At 43.5% G+C, this 14583-nt stretch overlaps 1 protein-coding gene across 7 annotated transcripts in view; it reads right to left on the bottom strand.

Moving 5' to 3' along the window:
* Positions 1–1666: 1666 nt before the first annotated feature.
* Positions 1667–14583, bottom strand: part of STRADA (STE20 related adaptor alpha) — a 546126-nt gene continuing 533209 nt past the window's right edge. For all 7 annotated transcript variants that reach the window (XM_069634117.1, XM_069634118.1, XM_069634116.1 and 4 more), the window contains one exon: positions 1667–1974. In XM_069634117.1, the coding sequence (XP_069490218.1) occupies positions 1822–1974 (153 nt within the window). In that variant the 3' untranslated portion in view covers positions 1667–1821. The remainder of the gene's footprint in view (positions 1975–14583) is intronic.

Below are 14583 nucleotides of genomic sequence, written 5' to 3'. Positions count from 1 at the left end.
TAAAGGGAGAATTGATTTTCAATTAACTTTTCCAACTGTAGTTAACAACACTGGGTGCAGAAAGGGGACAATGGGTCTGATTTACCAAAAGGGCTTTCATAAACTAGTCTATGGGTAGATGGGCAAAAAACATTGATAACATATCCTCTGCGGCGGCGTCTATCACGTCATCCAATAATTCTTTTCAAGCTGTTACTTTTTGCCTGTAGGAAGATGACAAAGACTGATACTTTTCAGACACTTTGAAGAGGGAAACAGTCAACACCTTGACCAGCTTGTTTTCTTGAGAACCCCCATTCAAGTATACTACTGGATTCAACAGGATGAGGCCCCCCACTGAAGGGCTGCAGAGCGCCACAAACGCAGACATGGGGATCCAGGTGCTCTGCATTGTCTTAAATGCTGCCATACATGTTTATAAAGTGCTTGTGTGCCAGGAACTCAGTCAATTGTAAGTGATCCTAAACTGCCAACTACATACAAGAAAGCAAAGCCTTGATCAGTCTTCCACAGTGCCGATAAGTCACTCATGGTCTTTTAGAAAGTGGCTGGACCACCCCTCAATTTGGAAAGATGGACTACAAACACCCATTTCGATTTTCAAAGGGAATAGGGTCTGATCAGACCAACACTAGCACAACCTTAGCTTTGCAGAGGATAGGGTACTACAAGATAAGGAACTGGGAGCCAGAGGGTTGATAGGCTAGCAAAGTGAGGCACACTTCAGCCTGGAATAAATCATTTTGGGTTTTGAAACCCTGTGGCTGTTTAGTTACATTTTATTAAGTGGTATTACTACATGACACCTAGCAATTCTTCTGAGCCAGAGGGAGAAATTGGTGTTGCCCTTTCTTTGAATGGATCACTGAAGAGTTTTTAATTCTTGTTAATATTTCTTATAATCTACTTTGCTACCAACGTATGTACTAGAATGAGTTGAGTCTTTACTATTTTGGCGACGGCACACACACTCAAATTAAAAAAGTATAGAGTGAGAAATTAAGGTCGGATTGTAAATAAGCAGTAAATAGACCAGACTACGAGAAACCCTTGAAAAAATTGCCATGTCTAAATACAACTCTGGCGAACAAAGCATAAACTAAACGGACTATAAATGGAACGCCATCCGATTAGACCAAGGAGATTCCGAGGAAAATAGGCTAGTTTCCAGCAGGTTGTTCATGTGGGCGGTCATCTACAGGTAGCGGAATGTAAAACACACAGCCAAGGCGCAGGAGGGAAAAATATAAAGAAAAATCTCACTGATCCAAACAATTCAAACATGAAGGACAAAGGAGTTGAGTTTCTTCTAGATTTTTGGGTGCCAAACAGAGAGCAGAAGATGATCAAGGGCACTCCAAATCAACCTATTTGGAAGCAGAATAACTAAGTCCAGTTTCTGACCTTCCGTGCTGTTACCTGCAATATCCCCCAATTCCAACACACTGTATAATTAAATAATGTGAGTTGTGACTCAATGTGCCAATATGTAAGTTAAACATTATCGGTCTTGGACACTTGGCTTTGCGGAAAATAAAACTACATGACACAGAAATCAGCCACCCAAAGCTGTGATAGTCCTAAATCTCTACAGAGGCAGTAACTCACTCCCAGAACACGCTAGCAAATGAATTTCCACAGCCGGTAAGACCAGGTATTCTTCACATTTTGTCCAAATAAAAATGTCTTTATTCGACTTGTAAACATTGTGTAACACTTGTGTAGTAGGACCGAAAATCCTGACTGCTGGAGCTTTGTAAAAAAAACAACAAAAAACACATTTCAACATCATCCTGTTCTTCTAAGCCACTGGTTTCCACTTCAGAATTCCCAATCATCCACTTCCAGCTGCTCCAGACTGGATACCAGTCCAAATATCGCTTGTGAATCCTGGGCCCGGGCTGCTTCAAAATTTGTGATCGGCGACACTGGGCGGAGTAGTTCCGGAAGAGCTTCTGATGGCCGACGCTTAAGCTACAAGTAAGGAAAAAAAGAAGGCATGTTAGAGAAGTTACCAGGAGCAAGTGAAAGAGATATACTTGTTTATACTCTGTGATATACAAAGTGAAATAGCTACAGGTTTTTCAACATTGTCTTACATGAGATTTTAAATTAACCTAACTCATCATTGGTAGTGAATCATTTTGGAAACCGGTCGGACAAATTTGGATTACAAAATCACATGAACCAAAGGTTTTATGAAGCAACCCACCTGCTATTTTATAGCATATTTGTAGTTAGCCAAGTGAAATGGGGGTGGGGAGATTGCTCATGTTTTGATTGGTTTATTCATTGATGGCATAGTTTCAGAACTGCTCTCACTGGAGTTAGATGTCCTAATGATTGGTAAGACACCATGGCCAATCCTTTATGCCGATGGTGTGGTGTTGATGGCCGGAGCTGAGATGTCCTTGACAAAGCCACTCAAAACATAATTTGTTTTGTGGTGGCCTGGATCCGATCATCAACATAGCAAAAACGAAGTTATGAAAGATAGGTGGTCATAAATTCCTTCACCACGCTGTTTTGTTGATGAGACGTAACTGCAAATTGCAAACATTTTGACTACATTGAAATCAGTTTATCTTCAAATGGTTCTTGGGGCCCCTTAGGTTGATCGTGTAAAACAGTATTTCTCAAACACTACAAAGTCTATTCTGAGATTTTACCATCAATTTAGACAACACTCTCCCAGCTCTGCTCTAAAAAATGTATTCTCTGAAAACTATTCCAACGGCTGGGTCTGGGGGGTAGAGGAAGAGGGTGAAGCACTGGGGCTATGGTCACTTCCACTCTTAAGAATGTTGAAAATTAGCTTTCTAGGCCCGATTATCCGATTTACACCACTGTCCCTTTTATGTTTAGACCAGTTTTTCCCCATTGATGCAGATACTATAAAATCAACATTATTCTGAACAAGCATTTAGCGGAGAACAGATTATGATCCATACAAAATTATTCTGAGGAGTCTGTTGGGTGCATTCCCAACTTCCATGGTTTTCACATGTTAAGCTACTTCTCTTGTGAATGGGTCTTTGTGATATCATCATTAGAGTACTTTGTGATAAAAGTACAGAGTGAAACAGACCTTTTGAAATTGAACACTGGCCAAATGACTTACAAAATGATTGCATCTAACCTGGTTCTGGACTATTTAGCACTGAAAACACATACAGCTTTAGGACCGTATCGTGACCAAATTAACCCTCCTGAGTAATGCTCTTTGTATTTTAAGCTCTGGTTACAACTGCTGCCTGGAAGGTTATAGTGAACTAGAGCAGTTATGCACTTGTGAATTACTTTGAACAGGTCCAGTTTCACATTTTAAGTCCAGTATATTCATCATGACTTGCGTTTTAAACTATATGAATGTGTTGTTTTCATTAGTATGTTTTGGTGATACCAACAGTGATAAAATAAAGAAACATTTCACAGGGGGAAAAAAGAAAAATGTGGATTAAGGTTATTCAGGTCACATTAACCTTTTACAGCTGTGAGGACTAAAGAAACCCTGGGCATCTTTAATAATATAACATAAGTACTAAGCATATTCTTTGTTTTTTTAACCTGAATATAACAAGATTCTACAGTTTCACTCAAGGAACAAAAATTAAGAATATAAAGTTGATGTTTATTGCAGGATATATCTTCTGACTTATTTTAGTTAACTAACAAGAAATGAACTCATCAAACTGTATTCTATGTATTTCTCCGTTCAATTTGAAGAAATACATACCATGAATCAGTGTGTCCCTTTTAACCATTTTTACCTTTTGTTACCACTGCTTCATATTACAACTGTCTACTGAACCAGTAGGTGAGGGTGCAGTAGTGAGAGATCAACACACAGGTGGCATTTTTGTTGCTACATACCTTTATTAAATGTAAATAGGGGCGGGGAAACACCTCACTAGCCCTAACGCCAAGAGGGGGCTCCCTGCCTCAACACCAATCTCAAATTGGTCCCTTACGATTTCAAAATAAAGATAAATCCACCATTGTGTAAAAACCCTAACTCTAGCCCTCACACTAACGACTCAATATAAAGTGCAATTGGGTTATCTTCTCAGCGGGTCCTTCATAGTTCTTTTCCAAGTTCACACCACAAAATTCCAAATGGTACAAAAACAAATTTTCACAGGGGCCAAGATAATGCTTCCCTTCTCTGGACTTCTCTCAATGTCCACAAGTTCCAAGGGAATGGCTCCCTTTCCCTGGTTTCTTCTCCACTTACTTGAAGAGCTTTACCACAATGTTCACAAATCCCAGGGGCTGATTCTCTTCCCTTGCACAGCCAACCGGGTTCACTCTTCTCCCCGGTACTGTGACTATGAAGAGGAGAAACGATTGCCCTTCTCGTTCCATGTTCTCCTGGTTTCAACAGTTCTCTTTCTAAATAAACTTGCTGTACTCTCCTGCCAAGTACTACCTATTGCACAGCCATCCTGGTTCAACTTTCTCCAGGTACAGTGACGAGGATGAGCAACTGATGTATTTCAGTTATGGGTGCGAGTCCCAGACTTGCTGGTCTTTGATATTTCTCCTTCGAAGTAGGCCTGGTTAACTCTCCTGCTAAGAACTACCATATATTATCATATGTGTGAAAGTTTCTTCAATATTTCTTTCAGGGTCCAAGACCCTAGGTTTGGGTATTCCTCCCCCTTCTCCGCTTGTCACCACTTTCTCTGCTTGTCAGGGTCCCAGACCCTAGTTTAGGGGCATTACCCCCATTCTCTGCTTGCCACAACTTTCACTGCTTACCAGAGACTTTCTGACCCTCTGCTTACAGGTTTTTCTGGTTTGCGAGGGCGTTCGCCTTCTTCCAGCGTCCTCCATCAGCCGTGGGACCTGCGGTGCTCGGGGAGGCTTAATTTGGTCTGCAGCGGCTCTGCAGCACCAGCCGTTCTTTGGGAAGCCGTCGTGCTTCCCAAGCTTCAGGACCACCCTGTCACCCCCTTCCTCCATCTCAGGACCAGTTCCGGAGCTCTCTGCTTCCTGGGCATCCCAGCTGTCTCACGTTCTCTGGCAGACAGGGTACCTTCCCTCGCAGCTCCTCCGGGGAGGACTGTTCCTTGAAAGAAGTTTTCATTTTTAATCGCATAGCAGACCAGCCTGTTCAATCTAGCCGAACACAGCTAACTGTGGTTCTGCAGGGTGCTCTTCCGCACTCTGTGCATCTTTTTCATCGCAGTACATTGCCATATGGTGGTGTAACTGTTCTTCATCTCAGTACTATTTAGGGGAGGTCAACGTTCCACTTTTCTCACATACATAGAAGTATACGAGATTCCAGGATTCTGGAGAGATTGCAGAAGTTGTTCTGTAGTTCCTGATAAATACTCCGGACCTGGAAGCTGCTGACAAGTCGACCACAGGAGCTGAAACCAAAGAGGAAGATGAAGAAGACGGCTGTATGATTTCCAGCGACCGGAGAGCCTGCTGTGTAATCGGAGCTTCATCTGGCGGCTGTAAAAAGGCATCAAATCCACAGAGCGTGAGAATCCATTTAGTATCCATTCCTGGAAGTCTCCTCTGATGACTGCTGCTGCAAGTTCCCATCTAGTGTCCAGTTCTTTCGTCTCCAGACCAAGAATCCAGAGACTGGGTCCTGTGCTGCTCCATCATGATGGCATCCACCCAGTAGCTCTTCTTTTCTCCTAAGGTAGTGTGTGGGCTTGGGTAATACTTACCTTAAGTCTGGTGTGCATCCTGTGAGGCTGAGCGGGTGATTCATGTGGTTGAGAGTTTGCCCATACCACTTGCCCAGGCCTAATGCTGTAACACATTTAGGGAGCCTCCTCAGAAGTCCCTGAACACTAACTCTAATGCTGACGAAGATCTCCTATGGAACTCTGAGTTTTTTGCAATTGAAACCTATCTGAACTGCCTACAGCTGGCACCTATACCATTAGGGTCTCTCTTCTGCCACTGAGAGAACTCAGGGATTGAATAAGAAAAAGCTTCTGCCTTGAAAGGTATAACAAGTGTAAAAGCACTTACTTGCGGAAAGAATTAGTGTGGTAACTGTATCTCTGTGAAATAAGTTACAAAGTGTCCTTAAGTTGCATCTACCTTTGAGTTGCATTGTGCCCTCTAAAAAGTGTATAACTTTGAATGGCGTTTCTCCCCCTTGTGAAAAGTAATACGTGTTGGTACTGTTTTATCATTGCTTAACTGAATGAGTGTAAAAGCTTAACAATAGGGTTTACCTGCCTTAAATTGAATAACCTTGTGTCCTTCTTAAAGTGTATCATTGGGTGTTGCTTTCCCTGGTCTGCTTCATACAGATCTAAAAAAGTCTTTAAGTTAATACTTGTCTTTGAGTTGCTTGCATTCCCTCTTAAAAGTATATAGGCCTTAATCACCTTGAATAGCAGCTGCTCTTCTAAACTTGTAACCCTGGGTTGTGCTTCCCTGAATTGCTTTGGTGCTATTCTAAAATAGTTTCATAACGTTCTTACTTACCTTGGAAACTGTATTCTACACTTCTTAAAAGTATACTGGGTATATCTAGCTATCAGGTAGCAGACAGTAATGCACCAATAGGTCAAATACTTACCATGAAATACATTGTGTCTTTCTTAAAGTGTAATAGGGGTTTGCTTACCCCGATTTCCTTAGTGCATTCTAAAATAGTTTATACTTGTCATGGAGTAGTTTAAGCCCCGTCCAGAAAGTATAGCAGTTCATTTGCTAGCTCTGAACTGAGTTCTAAAAAGTAATGTTTCAAGGAGTATACTTGTAACAGGGTTGGTTTACTATATGATTTCATAACGGATTGTCATTGCATGACTGACCGGGCCTACTACCCTTGAATTACTGACTGTATTTAAAAAGTATATATAACCTGGTTTTACTCCCAAAGAATAGCTCATTGCATTCTGAATGTGTTATAGGTTTGACTTACCTTGAACTACTGATTGCTATTCTTAATAAGGTTGTACTGTGGGTTGTATCCCCCAAGTATTGAGTTGGTTTTTAGAACTGTGTTTACTATAACATATCATATACTTATTTCCACAAGATTTATCAGGGCCTCCTTGTATTTAAATAAACCATGTATTTTTACAATACATAGTGTTTCAGTTTTTCTTTGGACCTTATGTATGCTAAAATTTCTTTGTACCAAGCTACAGCCCTCTCTCCCTCCTAAAATAAGCATAGCTGCTCTGTCCATGATACCAAGGTGGTACAACTTAGTCTCAGGAACAAGTCAGCATCTTCAGGGGTCCACAATGAGTCACACAATAATTCTGCTTAGACAGGCAAGCACAACAATACTCTATTTTAGGCCCAAAACACACTACACAAATAACCAGCAGGTACTATTATCATACAATACTCAGTTATCAAATATATACACAGTGACCTTTGGTTTGTAGAAAGGCATACAATTCACTTAAACACTTGAAAGGAAGGCAAGTAACGTTGATGCAGTAAGGAAAGCCAGTTCACAAGAATAATACGCCAGCTTTATAAGTCCAATCCTTATGTTGAATGGGGACTTGTAGCTAAAGGTCACAAGCTTCTTCTCAGGAGAGCCGAAGGTAGGAAAGGTTTTTGCGGTGGTGAAAAATGTTCCAGAAGACTTATCAAGACTATTACAGGTAAGTAAGATGTTTTTTCTATCTTTTAGAACAAATGTTTAAAAAGCGATGGAATAGAATAAACAAAAGTTTATTCTAAGGTTTATTCTAGGGGAGACAGGGGTGGCTGTAACTATAGCTATTACTCTGCACCCTTGCTCTGATTTTCCCAAGTGGCTAAGAAGGTCGAATAGGAGTCGCTGGAGGTAGATTTTCCAGCGGTTGGATCCAGTAGAGGAAGTCCAGGAGCTGCAGTGCAAGGCAGACTCCGTCAGTTCCAGGAGCTGAGTGCAACCCTTTCTGATGAAGAAATGTAGTAGACACTGAAGCAGGCCTCCTCAGCACACAATGTTGCTGGAGCCAGCTTTCCTCCATATGGTAGTCACAGCACATGGGCGAGAGCAGGTATCTGTCCAGTCGCGATCAAAATTGTATTTCCAGGATAGGGTCCCTTGATGCTCGGAAACCTGGCAGGACGGAGACTTGTAGAACGAGCTGGCGACCACCTAAGTTCAAGGTGAAAAATGCAGAACGGCGATGCTTCTGGTGCATTTCCAAATAAAGATACAGGTCGGTCCACCAGATGGTCCAGGGAAGATTTGGATGGCTCAGGACTGCAGGAGCACGGAAAAGACATTGAGACTGGTTGGCGCAACCAGTCCCAGAGTTGAAGCACTACAGAGGGCCTTCGCAGATCAGGTAGTCCTGCTGGGGCAATTGCAGTTGTCCACGGTCTTGTCAGCCGGACAGCTACATATGATATTTGGCTTGAAAGCTGATCTCTTGGAATGGCTGCAGGAGTCCTAGTCCTCTTATCCCAAATCTAGGATCATGGCAAAAACCAGCCCACCAATGGTAAGAATCTCCATCACCCATTCAACCAGCAGTGGTTCAATCAAGGACCATAATGGATTTCACTCATGCATGCACACCAGACTTTCAGGCACCATGGTTGTGGAATAGGACCAGATAGTCCCACCCACTAACTGGACCCACACACAAATGGCACACACTGGCCCACGAAAACTGCAGCTTTCACGGGAAAATGCATGACCATATTAGGGATTTCGTGAACTGAGAAGGCAGGAAGAAGGCCAAGAAACAATACGGCCAAAGAACAAGCTTTTGGCATGGTCATTTTAGGGCACCAGCCACGTTTAGTAGCCAGGCACGGTAAACACGAATGTGCACACTAAAAGTACTGCAAAAATTGTAAAAATGTAACTGTTGAAACCAACTTCTTTTTAGGCACATACAAATAACCAAAATTTCCTAGTGTAAAAGACTAGGGTGATTCAAAAGTATCCCCATGCACTAAATTATGCTGTGTGCAGTGTTAGAAGAAGCTAACAAAACAGGTAAAAGGTCAAAAGGGAAAGTGTTTCCCAGTACTGATAGTCAGAAAGATTGGTTGGTTTCCCCATGACAAATCATCAAAACGCCAGTGAAGTGAAGCTGGAGGGAAAGTTGCCTACAAAAGAAATCTTTCCTAACAGATCCCAAGGCTGGGATACCCTGAAAGGGTATCCTAGTTCCCCTGGGTGAGGTTTCTCACCTAAACATTTGTCCTTGTTATAGGCTGGAGCAGCGGTGTACTGGCCTACAGGGAAATCTGAAGATTTTCTGATGGGCCTCTCCACCATATGCCTCTTGTGTGGGTACCAGGGCTTTCTGCTGCTCTTGCCCTCGCTCAGTTACCCATCTCTTTCAAGAAAATAATTTGTTAGAAAGCTTCCAGTATATTTTTCCTCACTCATAACACATGTTTTATGTCAGTTTGTTGTTACATTCAAGTGCTATTTTTTAAAAAAAATATTTTTATTAAGTTTTATAACATGAAAATTTAGAACAATCCCACGTCCCTCCCACCCCCCACTACCCCCGGGAAATTCCACCTGGAGCTAGTTTCTGATAGTCTTCTCAGTCTATTATCTGAACATATCAAGAATCCTAATTTTGTGTGGGCACCATTGTTCCATATAGTCACTTTGTAGGTACTCCAACGTACCGACCACTCCTCTCTAAATTTATGATAGTTCCCTTGCAGGTTATATGTAATGTTACGTATCCAGTCTATTGCGATGGGTGGGAGTCTCTGTTTCCATTTTTGGGTGATTTCCAACCACACCCCGATTAGTAGCCCCATGAAGTTTCTTTTCTGCAATTTAGTGAGGGTTTTGTCTTTAGGGTCCCAAATCCCACAAAGCCACACTTCCTCCCCCAGAGCCCCTGCTCCCGGGAACATTGAGTTCATGTGATCTTTCACTTCTCTCCAGTATTGTTGTAGGTTTGGGCAGTCACACCATATGTGTCGCCAATTTCCTTCCCCACCACATGCCCTCCAGCATTCGTTGGGGGAGTCTCAGAACATCGCGTGGAGCCTTTCTGGTGTATAGTGCCATTGCAGGAGGATTTTCATCCACATTTCTTTTGAATGTATTGCTCTCGTGAGTTTGGCTATCATCCCCCACGTGTATTCCCACCGACCCCTGGGGATCGATCTTCTAAGAGTCTTCTCCCATCTCTTGATGTATTGCCAAGTGACTTTCTCCTCTGGGGAGTTTATGCATATATATGTATTCGAGACAAACTTCTTTGTCCCGTCGTTTGACATAATGTAGTTTTCAAACAGGGTTAGTTCTCTGGTGGCCGCTAGTCGTATTCTCGGCTTATCTAGCCAATGGTATAGTTGTTCGTATTTGTACCTATCCTTCCCATTTAGGTGCATTAAAGAAACGCAATCTTCAAACGATCTTATCTGTTGGTCCTGGTACATGTCCCCGACCATTTTACAACCTGCTTCGTCCCACTTTTGGAAGGCCTTTTTCTTAAGACCTGGCGGGAATTCTGGGTTTCTAAATAGGGGCATAAAAGGGGCTGGATCTTTAGTTAGTGTGCATTTCTTGGTTGCTCTATCCCATATTTCCAATGCTGCCTGCATGATTTTGCTTATTTGTAGGTTTGGGTGTCTATGTTTCTTCCTGGCCCATAACAAGTGTCTTGTAGGGGTTGTCGCCACTGCCCTGTCTTGGTCCGCCCACAGCTTCTGGGAGCTGTCCGGGATCCATTCCTTCAGGACCCATAGTTGGGCAGCCTCATAGTATCTTCTGAAATGAGGCAGTGCGCATCCCCCGTCTCTCCGAGAGGCAGTTAGAACCGAGTTTGAAACTCTAGGTGTTTTCCCTTGCCAGATGTACTCCGTGACTGCTTTCGTTAGGGATTTAAAGAATGACATTGGGAGTCTTATTGGCAGGGCCTGAAATAGATACAGGAGTTTGGGTAGGATGGACATCTTCATAACCGTTATCCGCCCCCACCAGGTTATCGATAATGGATTCCACCTATCCATGTCCCGTTTAATTTGTCTTAGTAGGTTCGGGTAGTTTTGGGAATATAATTGCTGTATTTTGTGTGTCAGGGTGAAACCCAGGTATTTGGCCCCCGTTTTAGCAATTTTTAGTTGGAGGTTGTCTGCCACAGATTGAATTCGAGTTGTGTCCCCCGCCAGTATCAGAATTTCTGATTTCTGCCTGTTAATCTCAAAGTCCTGATAGGGATCCATATGTGTCTTGCATGAGGCTTGGGAGAGAGTTTTCAGGGTCTCCCATCATCACCAACATGTCATCTGCATATGCTGCTGTTTTGTCGTTAGTCCCTCCCATATCTATGCCCCTTATGTCCTTTTTGCTTCTTATTTGCGTCAGCAGTGGCTCCAGAAAGATTGCATGTAATAAGGGGGATAGTGGGCATCCCTGTTTCGTCCCTCTTTCGATATGTATCTTGTTGGATAAGGACCCATTCACCGCTACTCTGATGTTAGGGGAATTATAGTTGGCTTCTATCATTTTAATGAAGGTTTCCCCTATCCCCATTGTTCTCAATGTGTGGAATAGTAGGGACCATTCCACACGATCAAACGCCTTTTCTGCGTCCAGGGTTAGTATTACTGCCGGCGTATATGTTATTCCTATTTTTTCCACAATATGGAGGACCCTTCTAATGTTGTCGTGCGTTTGTCGTTCGGGGACGTACCCAGACTGGTCCTGATGGATCGATCACCTTTGGGAGTACTTGCGTGAGTCTGGAGGCCAGAATTTAAGTGTACAACTTAGCGTCTAAATTTATCAGCGCTATAGGTCGATAGGAGGATGGTAATTCAGGGTCTTTCCCCTGTTTGTCTATCACCAGTATCTTAGCCTCATTCATCGTTGGGGTGATGTTGGCTTTGTCTTTGAAGGAGTTATACAGTTCAGTCAGGACCGGGGCCAGTATGTCTCTGTATTCCTTGTAGAATATCGCTGTATAACCGTCTGGGCCTGGAGCCTTATTTCTGGGGAGATCTCTAATCGCCTTGTTAACCTCTTCCAGTGTTATATCTTTGTCTAGCGTGTGCTTCTCTGTGTTCGATAGTACTGGGAGTTCCAACCCCTCCAAATATGACTTTTGAAGATTCTCATCTGGATGGTCCGAGGAATACAAACGTCTATAGAACTGCTCAAATATTTCCCCCATTTCCGTTGTTTGGGTCTTTGTATTCCCCATATCATCCCGGAGAGCCGTTACTGTCCTATCTTGAACTTTCCCCTTCAGCTGTCTGGCTAGTAGTTTGTCTGCTCTATTTGCCTTTGTGTAATACCAGTGTTTTAGCCTAATTAGATGCCGCTCTGCTTTTTTTGTGCGGATAGATTCTAGCTGTCCTTGGACGTGTCTCAGAGCCTTTTGTAGTTTGATGGTCGGTTTCAGCAATATCTCTGCTTGAATGCTACTGATTTTGGTGTCCAGCTGCCTTAGCCATTAGCTTCTCTTTTTGGGCCTTCAATGCAATTAAATGACCCCTTGTTACTGCCTTTAATGCTTCCCATTGAGTTTCTATCGATAAGTCTGGGTGGTTATTGTTTGTGAAATACTCAGAGATGTGTTCTCGGATATTGTTCCCCAACACTGGATCTCGGACTATCTCCTCAGGGAGTCGCCATTTCCATAACCTGGGCATTCGTGGGGTGAGCGCTATCTGTGCCCAAAGAGGGGCATGGTCGGATAATGAAATGGATCCGATGTCTATCGTTCGTGTTTTGCCTAGGATGCCTGGCGAGGCCCATAGATAATCTATCCTGGACACAGTGTGGTGAACGTGTGAGAAGTATGTAAAGCTTCTCTGGTTGGTATTAATGTGTCTCCAGATGTCCCCCAGTGCTAGGTTGAACATTTTCTTTTTTAGGGCATCCGAGGGAGGGCATTGTCCCTGTTGTCTGGGAGCCGATCTTTCTAGTGAGGGGTCCCATGCTATGTTCAGGTCTCCCCCCAGTATTATTTCTGCTGAGGCAAAGCATTCCAGTTTTTCAAGCATATCCTTAAGAAATCCCTCCTGCCCTGTGTTGGGAGCGTAAATGGCCGCCAGCGTTAGGGGGTAGCCTTCAATTTCTGTGTTTGCTAAAAGATATCTGCCCTGCCTATCAGCCTCTACTTGGAGCACCTGTACCTTTAGGGAGTCCCTAAATGCAATCAGAATCCCGCCTTTTTGTCTTTTGCGTTTGCCTGTATTATCTGGTTGTATCCCTTCAACCTGACTTTTCCCTTGTCCTGGCTCTTTATGTGCGTTTCTTGAAGCATAAGGATGTCAAATCTTTCTGGTTTCAGATAGTGTTCGACCTTTTTCCTTTTGACAGGAGAATTAAGACCTCGGACATTGTATGTTAGAATCTTAGTATCCATCACGTTTCTAGAAAGAGTCTCTGGTTGGTTGCCTTGATATGTTCCCTGGGTACTCTGGTGGTTCCCAGATTCCCTCCCCTCTCCCATTAGGCTTCCCCCAACTTGCCTTCGTCCCCCCTCGCCCCAAAACTGCCCTGGGACGAGCTCTGGTTCCTATGATCGTTCAGGCGTTGTGCCCTGCGCGCCATGCTCATCTATACTCAGGGGTAACTTGTAGGGTGTACTAAAACCCTCTGGAGTCCAAGTGGTGCCACGGGGGCCCTCCACCCCCCTCTGCACCTTAAGTTGTGGAAGACTCTCCTCCCTCATGATTGTTCTCTTCATGTTGGTATGCGTGGACATATCGTGGTTATTCCGATGGAGACGTCATGTGCTTCTCCTTTTGTTGTTACTTCTCTTGTTGAGGGACCTTTACCCTTCCTTTCTGTTCTCATCCATTGCCATTCCGACCTTTTCTGGGTTCTTTTGTCTCTCTTCTTCCCGTGTGGTTCGTCATCTTGGTCGTGAATGCCCAATATTAGTCTCCCCTCGTCACATGTCGTTATCCTCCTCTGCTTCCCCTCCCATGTAAATAGAAGCCCGAAGGGGAATGTCCATTTATATCTGATTTGTTTTAACATTAGGGCTTTTACCACTGGGCCCATGTCTCTTCGCTTCTGTAATGTCGACTGAGCAAGATCCTGATATAGTTGCACCTCCTCCCCATGCATCCTGATGTGTTCCATTGTCCGGGCTTTCCGTAGTATCAGCTCTTTTTGGGGATATGAGGACAGAGCGACCAGAACATCTCGTGGCCTCGCGCCTGGTTCTCCTGCTCTCTTTGGACCTACCCTATGGACCCGGTCTATTTCCACTTCTTCGTCCCCCTTTGCATCCAGGATCTCCTTAAAGAACTGTTGGATTGCTTCTTTCAGGTCCCTGTCCTCCACAGTTTGCCATGTTTTTTATTTGTATGTTCGATCTTCGTGATCGATTTTCAAGATCCTCGCACTGTAATTCGAGGGTGTGGGTACGTCTCAAAAGCTGTTCTTGGACCTCTGCATATTGTTGAGCCTCCTCATCCAGGTTTTGGGTTATTTTTTCCAGGGTGTCTGTCCTTTCTCCCAGATTTGTAATCTGCGTTCTTAGTTCTTGCATTGCTGTTTGCATGTCCTTTTTCATGGCCTCGAATTGTGTCTGTGTCGTGGCAAAAAATTGCGTTTGGAACTTCCCGAACCACGATTTCATGTATTCTTTGGTTGCCATTTCAGGATCAGACGTGTCCATGGTTGCTTTCGTGGGTCGT

This window comes from Ambystoma mexicanum, chromosome 13, assembly GCF_040938575.1.
Source record: "Ambystoma mexicanum isolate Mex_15411 chromosome 13, UKY_AmexF1_1, whole genome shotgun sequence".
In the NCBI taxonomy this organism is placed as follows: domain Eukaryota; kingdom Metazoa; phylum Chordata; class Amphibia; order Caudata; family Ambystomatidae; genus Ambystoma; species Ambystoma mexicanum.
The sequence above is the reverse complement of the archived record's forward strand: the minus strand, read 5'-3'. Positions and strand labels throughout refer to the sequence as shown.